General features: G+C 40.9%; 1 protein-coding gene across 2 annotated transcripts in view; it reads left to right on the forward strand.

Annotated features, from left to right (window-relative positions):
* Positions 1-19,337, forward strand: part of lrrc3b (leucine rich repeat containing 3B) — a 37,444-nt gene extending 18,107 nt beyond the window's left edge. Inside the window, exons 1-2 of one of the 2 annotated variants that reach the window (XM_036145603.1) lie at positions 14,350-14,496; positions 16,517-19,337. In XM_036145603.1, coding sequence (XP_036001496.1) covers positions 16,662-17,444 — 783 coding nt within the window. In that variant the 5' untranslated portion in view covers positions 14,350-14,496; positions 16,517-16,661 and the 3' untranslated portion in view covers positions 17,445-19,337. Of the gene's footprint in view, positions 1-14,349; positions 14,497-16,516 lie in introns of those variants that run through there. The other variant, XM_036145602.1, reaches the window with a different exon arrangement.
* The last annotated feature ends 238 nt before the right edge of the window (positions 19,338-19,575 follow it).

Genomic DNA, 19,575 nt, shown 5'->3' on the forward strand with positions numbered 1-19,575 from the left:
TTTTTTTTGTTGGCCAGTCTTTTGTAATGTATTTGGATAGACCCAAGGACAACCCGAAAACAGGTTAGTAAAACTTAAGCAGTTTTATTAAAGAGGATGGCGGCGCAGACCCCTGGTTAGTGTGGCTGGCACACAGCTACTGGCAGTTCCTGAAGACAGAGTAGAGGGTTAGTGACCAGCGGAGGCAGGCAGGAATGAGAACTAGAAGTTTAGTCACTAACCTGGGCGCGGGACGGCTTGATAGGACAAAGTCCTGGTTTCAGGAAACAGCGGGGTCTGTGAAGAGATAATCCAGAGTTCTTTGTCCAGATTCGGTCCGGGTCTTGATAAGGGGGAGATCCGTTTAATCCAACAAGGGTATCCAAGGGCGAATCCAGAGGCGGCTCCCGGTCCAGGTCCAGGTCAAAATCCAAAAGGCACAACCAGTTAAAGGGGCAAGCAGTCTCCGTAACTTACAGGCAGGCGGGGTCAGAAACACGGGAAGGCAGTCCAGATCACGGAGGCTGACGAACAGGACTCAGGCGGGCAGACAAAATCCAGAGAGGGGGCAGACTGGCTCAAAAAACAGGGGCAAAAACAGATCGTCAGGCAGACAGGTATTCAGAAGAATGGCTGGAAGTTTTTACCGTAAGGCTCGAGACGTTCTGGCACTGGAGGCTACGAGGAGCAGAGCTTTTAAGCAGGTAGGGCGGAGACAGAACAGGTGCGCTGATTGCAATTAGCAGCCCCAGTGCCAGAAACGTTACATCTTTATGGAACACGCTCTTCTGATTTCTGCACTCGTTTATGAGTTAACAGATCATCGATACTGAATCGGGAAAAAATGAATCGCAACACACTGAATAATTGATCTTTTTACCCACTCCTACTTCTGTGTGAACTATTCTGACTTGTCGAAAAGTGTTCTGCCTAGCATTTTAGACACTTGTTTTGAAAGTCTTACATACGCTAAGCAATTCTGTGGTCACAAAGATGTTGTTTTAGCAGTGAGGATCATTTTTGTCTAATGTGAATGTACGCAAGTTTGCATTTTCTCTTTTATACAGGTTTTAACAGTTAGCTTATAATTGCTATACACAGTCGTTTTTTGAAGGTTAATGTAATTTTTGCTATTCGTAAGCTAAAAACCTACACATATAGGTTGTGTATTTATAGGTGTTATGCCCTATATGTTGTATTGAGTCTCCTTGCAGTGGAGTTATAATACTAGGCATTCTTGTGAGAAAACCTTTTTAAGAATAGTTATTTAATACAGGTATTCAAATTCCCTTCTGAAGCACCATTTATGCTGACCCATCTGTGAAACTTCTGAAGTGTGCAGATGATGGCTAAAACAAGCTGACACAGAGCCAGTTTCTATCCCCAGGCTGTGACTCTGAGGAACACTTTACAGTCAGGGTAGCCAACTGTTGTACTATGAAAAAAAACTCTCCTGTACATACTACTGCTGCTCTTACCTTTTTCCATGAATATTGTCTTTTCTGTAATAGATTGTAGTTTACCGTTCTGCTTGCTGTTACTTGTCTGCCTATTTTTTACATGATGGCAAATCTTTATGTATAAAGTTGATTCAGATTCTTGTCCTTTTTTAACTGACCATATCATCTAAATACAACTACAAATTAAAAAAAAAAACATAACAAAATATCGAAATACACAATAACATAATGAAAAAAACAAAAACATATTATAAAACAGGACAATAAATTAAAAACACAACATATAAGAAATGACATGTTCAAACCCACAATAACGTAATGAAAATACAGCAATAATTTAAAAAAAACAGGACAACAAATTAAAAACACAACAACATATAAGAAATTACAGTAACATTTTCAAACCCACAGTAACATCTTAAAAAAAACACAATGACATTAACCTATTAGAAGAGGTATTTACCAGTGGGAAACATGATGCATTGCTGATTGGACGATGGCGCCGTTTGGCTTCTGAACTGGAAGTTAATCTTCCTGTAGTGCGTTTTTGAAAACATAAATGTAAAAGTGCGTCCACACCGAATGCAAATTCGGCCACAATGTCGGCAGTTTTGAGTGCTGTTGCTCACCTGACATATTGCCAGCAATTCACACAGCGGGCAACCATCCAGAAACACAATAGTACAACACCACCGTCTAGTGATGCTTTCACTTAACTGCCACTCCAGTCTCCTCATTCTATCTCAATATTTTTTGTGTTTGTTATTTTTGTGTTTGTTTCAAGGTAATGTTGTGTTTTTCAAGATGTTGCTGTGGTTTTGAATATGTTATGTTTTTTTTTATTTGTACAGGTGCTTAGTTAATGTTGTGTTTTTGAAGATGTTATTGTTGTTTTGAATATGTTGTGTTTTTTAATTTTTCACTGTGTTTAGAGATTTGTTGGTTTGCACTTCAGGGCCACTGTAGAACACTAATGTTTACTCGTCTGCATCTTTAATGCATCAGATTGTTGTCAGCGGGTGGAGATGTGAATCACATCTTTCATAAAGCAGAGATTCCCTGGTAGTAGCACACATGTGTACCACACATCTCACCCACTGACCCCTGTGATTAGCTCCACTTCCGGTCTTTGAACAGCGTTAAGTTGCTACAGACAATGGACAGACACATGGATACAGAGTGTGTAAAATTTGGCCGAAATCCGATGTTCCTGTTCAAAGCTGTGGTCACTTCCTGTTTGGTAACGAAGGATTAATGAAGATTTCCTGTCATGTTTTGACAATGTCATCTTTAATTGTTATGTGATGTTAGGCAATGTTTGAAACATATACATAAACACTGCCAATGACAAGGAGTCACCAAAGAAGTCATTCGCTTAGTGCTCAGTTTGTGGGGCTAAAGTGATGTTATCAGCTGACATACCAACCTGTTAAATAGCCATCCATGGTCAAGCACACCAATATCAGGGAGATACAGCCTTTTACGTGTCCTTAAGGGCAACGTTGATCTAAATGCCAATGCAGTCTAATGGAGCTCTTGGTAGGTTGAAAAACATCCTTCATATCCAGTTTGAATGCATGTTTGATTTAGATCCAAGCGTGTGCAAACGGCGTGCTATGGAAATCCACTGCTCAGCCACGGCCACACTGTCAAGCCAATTGTTACTGTTCAGAACAGGATTCAGCATCAACATGTTCTGGACCACACTGTGCTTGAAAGTGTGGTCCAACAGAACATCCACTAGTGGTACTTCCTGTTTCAACTGGGCAAGACTAAAGTGAAGTCATCAAATTATACTAATACTAATAACTTACAGTAAGTTTAATGCTGCTGTGACTTTGTTAGGAAGTTACTGTAGTTTCGTCTTTTATTTAATGTTCCACTTTGAACCTTGGCCACGCCCACATAGGTTTATGCAGCAAAAAGCTTTCGATAAGTTTTGAAGCTGTTGGGGGCGTTTGCTCAGATACAATGTGTGTAAAATGAGACAAAATGACGTCTTTGATTCAAAATGGCCAACTTCCTGTGAGATTTGGACCATCGCTCTAAGAAACTTTTTTGTAGGTCCTGCGAAGTTACATATATGTACCAAATTTCAATTCAATTCAATTCAGTTCAATTCAATTTTATTTATACAGCGCCAATTCATGAAACGTGTCATCTCAAGGCACTTTCCAAAGTCAAATTCAATCAGATTATACAGATTGGGTCAGATTATACAGATTGGTCAAAAATGTCCTATCGAAGGAAACCCAGTTGATTGCATCAATCCTGGAGAAGTGTAGAGCCACAGGGACAGTCGTCTGCATTGTCCATGGCTTTGCAGCAATCCCTCATACCGTGCAAGGATGAAGCGACAGTGGAAAGAAAAACTCCCCATTAACAGGAAGGAAAAACCTCCAGCTGTAACGTTTCTGGCACTGGAGCTGCTAATTGCAATCAGCGCACCTGCGCTGCCTCCGCCTCTACCGGCTTATAAGCTCTGCTCCTCGCAGTCTCCAGTGCCAGAACGTCTCGAGCCTTACGGTGAGAACTTCCAGCCATCTTCCTGAGAATCTGTCTGCCTGTCTGCCTGTCGACCTGTTTTGCCCTTGTTTTTTGAGCCAGCCTGAGCCCTTTTGGATTTGTCTGCCTGCCTGAGTCCTGTTCGTCAGCCTCAGAGATTTGGACTGCCCTCCTGTGTTTCGGACCCTGCCAGCCTGTGAGTTACGGAGATTGCTTGCCCCTTTTTGTCTGTTGTGCTTCTGGATTGGATTTGGATTTGGATTGGATCTGGACCTGGACCCGTTCTCTGGATTCTCCCTTGGATACCTCTGCTGGATAAAACGGATCTCCCCCTGCCCAAGACCCGGACTGGACCTGGATAAAGAAATAGATAACCCCTTCACGGACTCTGCTGCTTCCTGTAAACCAGACGCTGCTAAACCAGCCGTCCTTGTGCCCCATGTTAGTGACTCAGCTCCGAGTAATATTCCCTCTGTGCCCCGCTGGTCACTAACCCACCACTCTGCCTTCAGGAACCGCCAGAGGCTGTGTGCTGCCGCACAAACCAGGGGGGTCCGCGCCGCCACCATCTTTAATAAACTGTTAAAGTTTTACTCACTCGTTTTCGGGTATTCCTTGGGTCCATCCATATTCATTACACCAGCAGAACCAGGCTCAGTATGAACGTTCATCTGCCTCGACCGACTGGGGGTTACAGAAGACAGAGCAGAGACACAACAAGAGAGAAACAAGCACAGAAGCACACATTGATCCAGCAATCTGTTCTAAAATAGCGGGTGTCCTGTCTTCCCTGGATGATGTCACAGCTAACAGAATGCCAGACCAGGTGTACCTACTATGAAGAAAAAAAAGAGAGAGAACAAAAATTTAAAAGCTGAAATGACAACAAGCAATGCAAATTAGAGAACAGTAGAACGTAGTAGAGTGAGAAAAATAGGCCCTGATGTCCTCCAGTAGCCTAAGCCTATAGCAGCATTACTACAGAGGTAGCTCAGGGTAACATAAGCCACTCTAACTATAAGCTTTGCCAAAAAGGAAAGTTTTAAGATTAGTCTTAAAAGTAGACAGGGTGTCTGCCTCACGGACCAAAACTGAGAGTTGGTTCCACAGGAGAGGAGCCTGATAGCTAAAGGATCTGCCTCCCATTCTACTTTTAGAGACTCTAGGAACCACCAGCAGACCTGCAGTCTGAGAGCGAAGTGCTCTGTTAGGAACATACGGGGTAATCAGAGCTCTGATATATGATGGAGCTTGATTATTAAGGGCTTTATACGTGAGAAGGAGAATTTTAAATTCTATTCTTAATTTAACAGGAAGCCAATGAAGGGAAGCTAAAATTTCATATTTCTCGGACAAAGCATGGCTACGGGCTAGTTCACTTAAGTGCTGCTAGTGGGGGCTCTGGAGGAAATAGGCCACGCTCACCACATGTTGGGTTGGATTCCTGTGTGGGGTTGGACTAGAATCAATCATATTGATTATGGTGCAGATCAGATGATCTATGTGGAAATAGTTCCAAACGTATTGTCACGCCATGACGCCACACTTTGCGATGGCAACACCCTCAAACGAAAACTGTCTGTGCTCTAAAGGAAGACCAACATGTTACCTGTCTGACACAGTTTCAAGTTGATGAGATCAATAGGGTCTGAGAGGGACCTTTCCATCTGTAAAAAGTGACTTTGTGTTTCTAGAGGCGTGACTTTGATGATGTCAGCATTTCAGATGTCAACTTGAAACTGTGTTGTTTGACCACATAGGATTGTTGGTCATCTGAGAGGGATCAAAAATACAAAGTTTGGTTCAATTTGCATTTTCTATGTGAGAGTTACAGTGTTTTGAATTTAATGGCAAGAAGGTCAACTTTGAGGCCTGGCCCTACCCCCTGAACATATATGAAAACTTAATTGTTTTGATTATTTTTACTCTCCCATGCCTTAACGGCATACTGACCAAATTTTAAGCCGATGGCTCAAAAAACCTAGGTTCACTAAGACTGGTTCTGCTTAAGCTAGTTCATTAACGATTGACATGTATGAAAAAGAAAACTTGACATGATACTAACAAAACTGACACTTTGACCAAAAATGACAGACTTCCTTTTGGCTTTAGGACATACCTCCGAGAGACAATTTTTGAGGATTTGGGTAGCTCTAGTTATGTATCAAATTTCAAATCTCTATAAATGACCACTTGGCCCATCTCACGTTAGGGGGTGCTGTGAAGCTGTTTGGTTCCGCCCATTATTAATACCATCAAAATACTAAAATTTCACTAGGGGGACAATTTTGGGTGAAGTTTGGTGAGTTTTTAGAATATGTTAAGGCTTCCAAATAGCCGATTCATTAGGGAGAATAATAATAAGAGACAATAGGATTACAATAGGCCTTCGCAGAGTTGAGCTGCACAGGCCTAAAAAAAACTTTTTTTTTTTCATCAGGGTTATGCTGAAACTGCAGCTGTATCTGAGGCCACAGTCTCTAGACCACTGCTTCAAGAAGTACATTTTCATTACACTGCATATCCTGTGCCTGTGGTACACTCATTTCTATATTTAACAATGAGCACTCTACATTTTGTGGAGTAAAGTTTGGACAGAGGACAGTTAATACAGGAGAAGAGTTAGAGAGAGCTATTAATAAAAACAGGGGGAAAAAAACTCATAAAAGAGAAGAGACTGCCATAGGTTCTACTGAGAAAACATCTGGAATCTAACCTTCACTATTCTCCAAGTGGATTTGCAACCATTTAAACCATGTTACCAAAATACTTCACATTGTTGTCGGCGTGTGACTCCGAAGTCATAATAATGACTTTTGTTAATTTGTAGGTTTTGTCTTTTCAGACCCTATTTTTTTTGGTATGAAAGGGAGCTGTCTGCTACAACCATATGTCAATATTCAAACCTGCTTTAAAAAACAAGGATTTCAAGTTATTTCTTTAATACTGAACTTATTGTCCGCTATAAGCAAACGTGACTTTGTGACTCCTGTAAAAAATACCTTGCAGCAGGAGGTTGATCACAGGTCAAAATCTGACATCTATAAACATCAACAATATCTCAATTTTTCAGTATTGTGATAACAATACATTTATTATTTTAAAACATAATTATTCTTTAAATAAACTTATTACTAAGATAAACAAGAGAGACTTTCTCAATGTGTATTTCGAAGCTACACATATTCATTTAGCTGAGATTTTTAAATAAAGATTAATTCTGTTGAACAACAATAGAAAAGTATTTGAAATTTGAAATTTACATTGAATACAGATAAGATGGGAAATGCTGGAAAATTACGTGATTGAGGATGGAAAAAAGATTTTGCATTGCTAAAAGTCAGGCAGTGTGTTACCAGTTATGAAATGATGGAAGAATTAAAAGGAGATAGTGAGAATAACAAATTATTCATCCATTCATTATCTATACCAGCTATCCATGCAGAGTCTCAGGGTGGCTGTAAGTAAAACTTTATTGATATTGCGCATTTCATGTTAAAAACCAGAAAGTTCTTTCATGCACACACAGCCACACCCAAGGCCAATTTAGAGAGACCAATTAACCTAGCAGTCATGTTTTTGGACTGTGGGGAGTAGCCAGAGGACTACCTGGAGAGAACCCACCCATGCACAGGGAGAACAAGCAAACTCCATGCAGAAAGACCCAACGTTGTCGACTTGCACCATCTTGTTGAAGGCAACAGTGCTACCAACTGTACAACTGTGCAGCTCCAAAAAACAAAGAAATATATCAAAGAAGAGATTTAATGAATTAATGTACAAAGTATATCATCCAGTTATCTGTATCCTTAGGCTATCCTTTTATGTTCATCAAACATATATACGTAATTCAGCTAAATTAGTAAATGTTGAATGCTGTCCACCTTGCAGGAGTTAAAGTGGGTTAATACCATTCACTCAGTGTTGCAGCAGAGCTTTTAATCGACCACCAGTCTCCTCAGCTTTAGTCCAAGCAGTGAAAGACTTCTAAATGGTTATCATTCCACATTATTACATAAATAGGTAGGTCATAAGTGAGCCACTTATGTATGAGGATCAATAATGTTAGATGTTTTATTTCTTAATTTATCTGAACTTTCAACCAGGTTTAACCCAGATTTTATTTAAATTCCACAAGCATTATTTGGTGTAAATTCTCATAAAGGTGCTTTATTACAAAGGAGCAGGTTTGTACAAAAACAGCCATTTACCGGCAAAACTACTAAGAAAACTTTTGTGATTTTCACTGTGGATGACTCACACCTCTAAAAATCTGTCTTCAAATCTGTGTTCATCAGGCACTGATAAAAACAAGCTGGAGACAGTTCTTTAAAAACACTTCAGATCCTAATGTTTGGGTTTGGTTCAAACACATTATGCTGTTTTTTTTTTTAACTATCCCCACATGTATTATTTTTATTTTTAAATGGATCATTTTATGTTTTTGCTATGCCAGCTCTGAATAATGAGGTATCCTCGCTAAAAGATGCATAGTCAATCAAAAGAAAAGAGGGAGAATCTTATCCAAGTCACGACACCTGGTTGAGTTGAGTTGGAATCAAGGAATGGATAAATTCATCTTTTTCATTAGTTTGACTTTCCTTTCAAAGTCAGTGTTCCATCACTAAGTTTGACATACTGCAGTTGCAGTGGTAATTGTGTGATGCACATTTAATCTGCTGGAAAATCAGTTAATTCTTAGTTTTAGAAACATTTGCATTTTATCATCTGTCTTGAGCCAGTTCGGGAAATTCTGTGCACCACCCGGTTCCACCTCTTAGGTCTTCAATTTAAGTCTCTAACAAACAATGTCAGATGCGGAGGCATACATTTGATTTAGGTAGCAGACATTTGAGCCTGTGCAGCCTGTGGGTGAGACAGGAGGAGACAGTGTTCTGAAGGTTATGTGGAAGAACCTTCCACATAACCTTCTCACATTAACAGGGAAAAAAACAGCAAAACATCTTAGCAAAGCATCTTATCAGGACAGACATTGGTTAAGGCTCTCCTATTTGTTGGGTTAGTATCATCACAGTGATTAAACTCCATTCACTTTGCTAATGAATGCTAAGAAGAGGTGGGTAGTAACTAGTTACATTTACTCAGTTACATTCACTTGAGCTCAGTAACTTTTTGAACAAAATGCACCTCCGGGAGTAGTTTTACTGCCCTTTACTTTTTTGAATGACCAGTAAACAGTAGATAGTGTTAGTGGAAGTGCTGTGTATTATTCTTAAGTTGGTAGAACTGTTGTGTGAGACCAGTGGCCGATGGTGATAAAAAAAAGTTAAATTAAATGAATGATAAAATAAAATAACCAACAAAACTACAAGCTCTCAAATTTTATATAAACCAGGGTAACATCACCCACCTAAGATAATTAAGTGTCAATTGAGTTTTCTTTTTAACTTTATTACCAATCAAGGAAGGCTTTCTTAAAATCTTTATGTTTTCAATGCATGGAGTAGTTCCTTGCCACTAGCTGTTTATTGAAAAATGTTACCTAATGTAACTTTTAGTTGGATGTGTACTTTCTTCAGGACCACTTGGTTTGTCTGGTTACCTTCTTTTTAATAGATTTATTGGACTATTTTACCTGAATGGCTTTTTTGGGGTATAAGTTGGAGCTGATTTTTAATTTTAGAATATTTTCTATAATAGTTTGTTTAATTACAGCGTTGTAATTACTTTTACAGTCTCTCTTACAACAGAAGGTATCTGTAACACAGGTGAATACGATGCAGTTTTTTGCTTTGAGTCTGCAGCCTTGCTATTTAAAAGATGCATTTTTCCTTCAAATGGGTCAGAAATACTCAAAATGCTTGGAATGTGTTAATGTTAGTCAAACTATATCCTGTGTTATATTTCCTACCTTACTCTGTAACAGAGCTGTAACAGAGTGGCATGCTCCCGTCAACTCAAAGGCATGTCAAGCTAATGGCTTCAAATTCCTTTTGGCAGCACTTTTTTTAGCAACACTGTCCGTGTAGCTGTAATGCTGACAGCATCAGTCACTTCAGTCCACACTGGAAAACGCCAACTAGTATTCCATGGATTGCCAGAATTTATCACTAAGGGAGGATCAGCAGCTTTTAAATTCCTAATTACCCAAACCCACATAAAGTAAAATAGACAGGAGTAAATAAAGAGCACGTCTGTTGGTCCTGGACAGTTTGAAAAGCTGGTTGACGCACCAGGCAAGGCTCCCCTGGGTCTATCCAGGAGGGCACAGCACTTGCTTGAGGGGTTATATCTTGCAGCTGGCCTAGAGTGACCAGCAATCCCTTAGGAAGAACTGGTAGAAGTTACAGCAGATGGAGACTTCCGTCATCTAAAAGCATGTCTACCAAATTAAAGTAAAACCAGACAATTTCCTTCTAAAATTAGAATCAGGCCATACCTTCTGGGGGCTTAGTTTTTATTATTGATATGTTATTCTTTATGATCAAAACTTTATTGTTTTCTTCAAACTTGCCAAAAACTGGGCTGTCCAGAGGTAGGTGTTATCCAAAACTACTCAAACCATAACCAAAATGGACTGAAACAATAACCAGTGACATTAGAACAAAAACAAACACAATTCTGATAACACTGTAAATAATACAAAATAGAACTTGAAATGAACATTAGGAGGAGGAAGAACAATAATCTCATTGATTTCACAGAAACAAGTTAAGTAAAATTCTAAATTAAAAGTAAAAAAATAATAATTTAGATGAAAAACAAATAACTGAAATAAAATTAAAAGAAAAAGCATGGGTTGATATTAAAATGGGTGATATGTCTTTTAGGTTCAGACATAATGTGTGGCTGGAAGCGTCAGCTCTCATAAGGTACTTCTCCCATTAGTTTGCAGATAAGATAGTTCAAGGGCTGATTATGAATCATAGACTTGTCTGTGTCTAGGTCTGTTCTCAGAAGTGCCTTTCTGGCAACAAATAGCTCACAATAGTAAAATTTTAAACTCAATAATGATAAAAAGAAACAACACCGTTTTCCATACTGCTATTCTTTATAAAAAGTAATATTATGCTTCCTTTAAACATTTAGGAAAGGTGTATGGGTTCATACCAAACATGTTAATTATATTTACTGCACAAAATCCTTCTCAGATAATGAGATTTCACCTCCCCAGTTCACCTATTTTAAGCTCCTTTAAAATGTGCTGCTTTATTTTATACCAATAAGTTGTAGCTGGTCGTGCCCCCAACTCAATCTTTACACTTGCACGTGCATGGACATGTGGAAATGCCTGCCAACAGATGCACTGTGGTTCAGCCATAGATCTTTGACCCTGAGTCAGATCCAGAACCATAAGTGTAGCGTCCCACACAACCAGCATCAGCCAAGTCAAAACAAAATGTATTAATTCACACATACCATAATATCCCAGAACAATTCACTGTGAAGCCCTGTCAAGTGACAAGCTCGTGCTCTGCTCTTTTATTTCTTGTTTTTTAAAGGTTGCCACCACTCTGCCCTCCTTCAACAGGAGCCCAACTGGAGGTACAGTACCATGAAAGCTGTTGTTATACACAACATGCTAACTTGCTCTGTTAACTAAGCTACTGTTATACACAGTCCTTCCTTGGGAATGTCAAGGAAGGTTATCCCTGGGTGCGACATTGCCATTAAAAATAAAATGAAGCTACTCATCTCTGGTCTCTGTGACTGGGAGAATGAGCACAAGTTGTTTATTGCAGCCAACAACAAAACATTTGTCCATTGTGCAGTTTTCTAATAGTCCTTGGGCTTCCCCATCGCATCTGGTGTCCAAAGCAGAAGGCAAATGGTGGCATTGTGGGGATTTTTGCCGCTTTGATCACCCAACAGAAAACGATCGTTATTCAATCCCCCACATCCAGGATTTTTCTGGCTGGGGCTTCTATCTTTTCTAAAGTGGATTTGATAAGAGGTTATCCCCAGGTTCCCATGTGCACAGAGAATGTCACCAGGAATTTTCTGATGCTAAAGCTGCATTGGCTAATGCTGCTTTTTTGGCCCACCCTTCGGTGCAGATGGCTTGGACCACTGACGCCTCAGATATAGCAGTGGGGTGCGGTATTAGAGCAGGAGGTTTCTGGGGTTTGGCAGCTGCTCACCTTTTCAGACATGCACTGTGGGAAAATTAGTATAAATACAGTATTTTTGACAGGGAGTGGCGCCTCGCCATTTTAATTTGTTTCTCGAGGGCTGCCAGTTTACTACTTATGTCGATCACAAGCCCTTAAAATTTGCTATACCCAAAACTTCTGTACGCCAGCAATGGCACCTTGCCACTTTTTTGGAGTTTATGACCAACATTCAAAACATGGCAGGCAAGTCCAAATTGGTGGCTTACTGTCACGCGTGCTGGTCTCTCTGGTTTATGTTGGCATGGATTTTTTCTGCTATGGCTGTGGATGCTGACATTCTAGCATTCCGGCCCACACCCACAGGTCTCAAGTTGGAGGAGAGGCAGGTGCAGGAAGGATGTCCGTTCCTGCTCTGTGATGTTTCTGCCGGTTGCTTGCGCCCTGTGCTTCATGTTTTGAGGCAGCAGCGCGTTTTTGATTCCATACTTCCCTTTTGGGCCCAGGCCTCCATAAAACTTGTTAGTTCTAAGTTTCTTTGGCCCAGCCTATGCAAAACGGTTAGGGAATAGGCTGCGGTGTGCCTCCAATGTCAGTGTGCAATGGTTCACTAAGACTGGCTCTGCTAAATATAACACAATAATAAAACAACAAAAGGACTTCTGGTTCATGACTTCATCTCTGAGCAAAATATTGATGTTACGTTCCTAACTGAAACATGGTTGGATGACATTAAGAAATCACCTGTACTAATTGAATCAGCGCCTCCTAACTGCAAGTTTTTGTAGGAAAATATTGTAGCGGAGGGGTTGCTACAAAATTTCACGATTCACTAAAATGTAAGATAGTTTTCCTTAGAAAATTTACAAACTCTGACACTAACTATTTACAAAACACTAAAAAATGAAAAAATGTCTTTAATGAGCTTTTATCTTTTAAAGGCATGTATTATGACTGTTAAATAATTGTGGGAGATTTCAACATCCATGTCGACAAACCAAAAGACAGATGTAAAAAAGCTGTGTGATATACTTGATAACTTTGGTTTGATTCAACATATCAAACAAGCAACGCACAATTGAGGACACACTCATTTGACATAGTGCATCCCAAACCTCCCAACACTCCTGTGGGAGGTTTGGGATGTTTATCTTTTGCCCTGCAGACTTTGGTGGAGCTGTAAGCGGTGCCTCCCTCTCCGGGTGGGTTTTTGGAGAATGAGGGTGCCTATTGGAGTCAGCAGGGGAGCTGGCTTCTTTGGAGGGCAGGTTGCTCCCCAGTCATTCCTCTCCATCCCTGGAGGCCTCCCTCTGCCCGCTCTGTCATGCTGCCACTCATGTAGGACCATGGGGTGTGGGGGCATCACTGGGGAGCAGGGAGGATTTCCCAGTCCCTCTGTCTAGTGACTTCCTTGGCCCAAAGCTAATTTATAACATTCTCACTACACACATATATGTAGGGCATTAATAGGGGAAGGAGTAAGGCATCTGTGTGTGGGTTGGTGGGTAAGGGGGGGGGGGGGTGATTTTGTAGACTTCAGAACACCTTCAGAACACTGTCTCCTTCTGCCCCCATTCGCATTTAAACATTGAGGGTTCTGGGTGCTGGGGGGGGGGGGGGCACGGACCTGGCTACCTTCCGGAGGGGGTTGGGGCTGCACCGGGCAACCGCTTTTGGCCCTCCCAGTTTTAAATGCACTTGAGAACAATATGCAACAACATGACGTTTGAGCAGGTGGAGGCAGGCTCAGTGTCTTTCTCACACCCCTGATCTCCGATTGCCATCCGGAGTTCAGGGCTTGGAGGAGGGGCAGGCCACCTGGTCGGGGTCTGGGCTGGGGGTGGGCATTGGGTCCGGGGGGTCAGCTGGGGCTTGGGCTGGCACTTGTGCTCTCCCCCAGAATATGGAGGAAGGGCATAAGTATGGAGGGCAGGGTGTGGAGGAGGCAGTGCCTCAGGGTTCTCGGGATGGAGCTCTGGTTGGCTGGCCCGTTCGATTCATGTTGGCCCCTTCTACGGGTGGATGGGCCCGTGGGTCATCTGGGCTGGAGGATTAGGACCGGAGTATGGACCAGGTAGGACGGGTTAAGGTGTCCCCCCTCTCTCTCCATCCAGATGATGGGGTTCACCACCCGGGTCTGGGGGCTTGATACCCTCTGCGGTGCTGGTGCCTGGACCTGGGAGTATAAAATGTATGTGGTGAGTGCGGGTGTGTGTACTGTGTCCACCTTTTTTTTCTTGGTGTGTGGCTAAGAGTGTCTGCATGTGGGGACACTAGGGTGTGAACGTGTGAATGTGACTGTGTACCTGGTTTTCTGTTGGCCTTTTTCTCAGGCTTGGTTTGGACTGCCCCCTCTCCTGGAACTTCTCAGGTCTCCACTAAGTGTGGAGCCCATCACCCCGTCATGCTCCCTTCTGTTGGCTGGCACCTTAATCCACTGGTGCGTTGGTGGTCCTCGTTGTCAGGGGCTGGGTGCTTGGGTGAGTGCTGACTCACTTCTGGCAGCTGCTTCGCGGGGCCTGGGTTCCGTGGCTCTGTTGGGGAACCACCGTGGGGCAGGGCACCCCTGGGCCTCGGGTCTCAGGGCCCATGGCTGAGCTAATCATTCTTTAAAATGTTATTTTATCAAATAATGTTTTGCTTAACTCAGGATTTGCATTGTGAATGGGTTGAAACACATACCAAATGTTCTTCTAAATTAGTTAAGCTAATTTAACCTGATTCCACATTCTTTAAGATGAGCTTTAGTTCTCTAACTTGGATCTGCAGTGTACCAGGATTCACTGAATCATTCCTATGATGGTTTTCAACAGTTTCATTTGTCCTTTTGTTTCTTTTGTGTGTACGTAGTTCCTTAGCTTCTTTTTATCTTAATATTACTTAGTAGTTTAGTTAAGTTTCACTAGCATAGTAGAGAGGATTTGTTGATTGAAATATAGTGTCAATCCAGATAATCAACATTCTATAGTGATGTTCTCTGGATGTTCATTTTGTTTATGGAAATAAATTCTTGATCTTTAAGAGAAGTTATCACTCCCTTATTCTATATGTGTGCAGAGTTTGCTGTTGAAAGAACGGCAGTGCTCAAATCCCCAACTATTGTCCTAATATCAGCTGTTTGGGTTGATATTCACCGGACAATACCTAACAGACCAAGTTATTTATTAAAGATTAAATAACTTAAAACAATGCGTAATAGCACAACATAAATGTGTGGCTATTATGAAGCAAGCTAGTCATGCTCTCAGCCAGAGTGCCCTAATTATATTATATCATACATTTGTGATGTGGTATTTAAATTATTGTGTTGAAGTCTGGGGGAATTGTTATAAATCATATTTACTGCCTCTAATTACACCTCCAAAAAAGGGTAATAAGGATTGTTCATCGTTTGCAATATAATGATCACCCTAATTAACTTTTTGTAAAAACTTCAGCATTATAATTACATTACTTGGTAATCTATAAAACTGTTCAAATAGTTTTTAAGACATCAATAAAAGTCTCTTCTTGCAAGTATACAGAATTTATTCTGTGATAGAGAATTGCATCACACACACAAGAGAGAGAGTAATAAGTTGTAAAGGTAGGAACTACTTCAAAATCCTTGTGCATTTAGGTGCAGGGAGTCATCTTATGGAATACTTTAATAGAGGAGAAAAACGCTTCTCCTAAAATGATGCAGTTTAAAAGAGTGTTTAAAGAAAATGTAATGGCAAAATATTTGGCGGAGCGATATTGATGCCGGAGAGTCAGAGAGTTGTCAGGCCTGTCTTTGACTAGATAAATGTTTTGTTTTGTGTTCCGTTGTTTAGTGATGGTGAGTGGTGTGGATTGGTAATGTAATAAGCTTCTGCTTCATCCATCCCCTTTTCAAACCATGTGGTTGAGTCTGATGTAATTCACTGTTTTGTGTGAAATGTGTGCAGGTTTTAAATAAATGCACTGAACTGAGAATGATCTGACCCTCTGCATTACAACCTCCATCCATCCAGTGATGGATAAGTTGCGTGCTAGCCATCGGAGTCAAGTGTCTCATTAATAGGTGGAAGTTGGCATAGCAGACTCACACATACTTTATGTTTAAAAATGTGTTTATTACATTAATACGTCTACATTTTATGCAAAATAATACCATTTGTTCATGCCATTATTTAGCCATCCCTTATGTAAAAGTAGTGTAATACCTGTATCAAATGCACAATAGTAAGAAGTGTCTTATGTAGTATATACAGTATATATATATATATATATATATATATATATATATATATATATATATATATATATATATATATATATATATATATATATACTTGTTTCTATCGAGAGCCTATTTAGGTTCTGGTCCAAACATGGGCTTCCAGATGTTTTACAAAATACGAATGAATTCACATATTTTAAATATGTTAAAAATAATGACTATAAATAATAATAATCACTGAACCATTTTTCAACCGACCAAATTTCTTGATTGAATTTCTGTTTCTTTCATTCCAGGTCTCAACACAGCATGCTAAGATCAGTTCCCACACCAGATCTATGGTAAGTGGAGTGTGAGCTCCAGCAGCCACTATGCCATGTGTGTAAAGGACCAGTGGTGGTGTTGCGGCCCCAGGCGGGATGCTGCAGAAAGCTGGTCAATATGAATCTGCTGGACTTGTGGCTGTCGCGCTCCATCCCCATGTGCCTGCTCCTTCAGAGCCTTGTCCTTATGGCCCTGTGCTTCCCTTCGGCCAGCATGTGTCCAAAGGGCTGCAGTTGTCTACGTGACCCCCACCTCCATGGTCTAAATGTTACCTGCAGTCAGTCCCGTCTGAAAGAGATTCCCCCCAACCTCCCAGTTGACACTGTCTTGCTGAGGCTGGACCACAACCAAATAGGTGCTGTGCCCGATCAAGCCTTCCGTGGACTTCGGCTTCTGAGGGAGCTGAACCTCTCTTATAATGCAGTGGAAACCTTAGGGGAAGGTTCCTTTAGTGGCATAGAGGGGACATTACAGGTGCTGGACCTTTCCCACAACCGCATCACTAGCGTTCACAGGGATGCTTTTGCTCGGCTTAAGGCACGCATAATTGTGGACGATAATCCCTGGCACTGTGACTGCGCCCTCCAGCAGGCCATTGGTGGAATGGCTCACAACCATGAGGCTGCAGCCAGGGTCCTGTGTAGGAGCTCAGAAATTCTGGATCAAGAGGGTCGGCCTTTCTTGGCAGTGGACACCGACCTATGTAACCTGGCAAAAAGGACCACAGACTATGCCATGCTGGTCACCATGTTTGGTTGGTTTGCAATGGTTATATCATATGTTGTCTACTACGTTCGTCAGAACCAGGAGGATGCCCGGCGCCACCTGGAGTACCTCAAGTCTCTCCCCAGCAAGCCCAAGAAACCTGATGATGCTGATGATATAAGTACTGTTGTCTGACAGCAGCATTACCATGACTCTTCATAACAGATTTAAGGAAATGTTTACGTGACAGGACCCACATTTATAGTGTTTACTATTTCAAACATCAGTCTGTGTGAGCATCAGAAGGTTTGTACTTTAGAACCTTTGTTGTATGTCTTTACCAGGCTAAGATTATGTTTGGAGTGAAATCGGGCAAGAAATTAAGCACCCACACCATCTTCAAACTAAAACATTTTGAAAAACATGATCTCAGGTTGAAATATTATTACGGTAAAGGATTTTTAGATAATAATTTGGAATATGGGGAAAAACTATATCTAGTTGTAAGGGAAGACACAATATACTGTTTTACCCAAAGCCCCTATTTTTCAGTGTCAAACAGCAGAAAAGGGCCAGCTTCTATTCTATTTAATTTACATGGTGTTTTAAAATTTGGGACGAAAAATTTGGTGTGTCTCTCTCCTTGCCTTTAACTTTGTAGGCCTGTCTCTTGTATAGATACATGTTTGCCGTGTTTTATTGAAAAATGTCAGCACATTTGGGAAATAACATTGAATCCTAAAATACAAGGAAGCTAATTCCTGCCAGAAGTAAAATAATGGAAAAGTTTTTTATATTTTTGAAAATATGTATGTCAGAATATATGCAGTTTCTTTGGTATCATATCTGTTTTTCATTAATATGTCTATATTGATTGGATGGAAGATGTAGCTTTTATTTCAAACAAGCACAGTCCTGAGTATTTAGTTATTTTTTGTCACATTTCAATGTTCAACATTATCTAACAAGGTTAACCTGAGTTAACACAACATGCAGTTTTCAAAGGATGATTTTATTTATTAATCGTAAAAAATGATCCAAACAAGTGTGGCTCTAGGTGAAATAGTAATGACCCCCTAAACTTAAAGGTGCATTGCGCAAGTTTTGAAGTTAAATATTTATTTTCTTTCCCATGCATGCCCTCACAATTGTCCATAGTGTAAAATGGGTTATCCTCTATTTACCACAGTTGCCTCTATAGGCTCCATGTGTCAGTTTATGAGAGAGCGATTTGGGGCGAATCCTCTGGAGGTGAGTGGGTGTGACTCGCTGCACACTCTCATTCATCTGACTACTTTGTTGAGTCTCCGCCGTAATGATGCATTAACGGGAAAACACAGAACAACTTCAATATTTCTAGCTTTCTTACCTCAGAAGACATTATGCCTCTAAACAAAAGACCTGTGCAGTTGCAGCGGCAGATACTTTTCCTCTCTCCCATGCACGTGCACAACACTGGTGTCATTTCAACTCGTCGTCAGGGGGGCAGATGTCTTCAAAAATCCTGGAACTTGCGCTATGTTCCTTTAACAACTAGTTGTGCCACACTTGACAGCAACAACTGCCATCAAGCCTCTGTGGGAATGAGTCTTTTTCATGATTGTGGAGGAATATTGGCCCACTCTGCTTTGCAGAACTGGCTACATTGGAGGGTTTTCCATCATGAACAGCCTGTTATAGATCACTCCATAGCATCTTAGTTGGATTTAACTCTATACTAGGCTACTCCAAAGCCCTCATTTAGTTTTTTCAGACATTTAAACCAAGTAGAGTTAAGCTTAAGGTCACAACCTGACGGTTGGATGTTCTTCTTTGTTTTTTTTTTTTTTTGTAGCGAGCAGAATTCATGGCCTTAACCAATTATAATATTGGCAAGTCGTCCATGTCCTAAAGCAGCAACGCAGCCCCAGACCGTCACACTACCACCATGTGTGACTGTAGGTATAGTGATCTTTGTCCCAGCAGATATAATGGGACGCACACCTTACTAAATGATCCACTTTGGTCTTACCATTTCACAGAATATCTTTCCAAAAGCCTTAGAAATCATCATGATTTATTTGGCAAATGGTGATGGGCTTTTGGTCTGCTACTCCTTGAAACTCTTCCATGGGTTCGAGTTGGGAAGCGATTTTACACTGTCTCTCTTTTGTATTGTTGAATCATGAATATTAACTGAGGCAGTGAGGCCTGCAGAGCTTTGGATATTGTGCTCTGCGTTCTTTGCTGACCTCCTGGATGAGTTGTTGCTGAGTTGTATCTAAAAAGCAAAAACATAAAAAATCCATTTTTATAGCACTTTCAACTGATGTAGCATCCCCAGTGG

Source organism: Fundulus heteroclitus, chromosome 13 (genome assembly GCF_011125445.2).
Source record: "Fundulus heteroclitus isolate FHET01 chromosome 13, MU-UCD_Fhet_4.1, whole genome shotgun sequence".
In the NCBI taxonomy this organism is placed as follows: Eukaryota; Metazoa; Chordata; class Actinopteri; order Cyprinodontiformes; family Fundulidae; genus Fundulus; species Fundulus heteroclitus.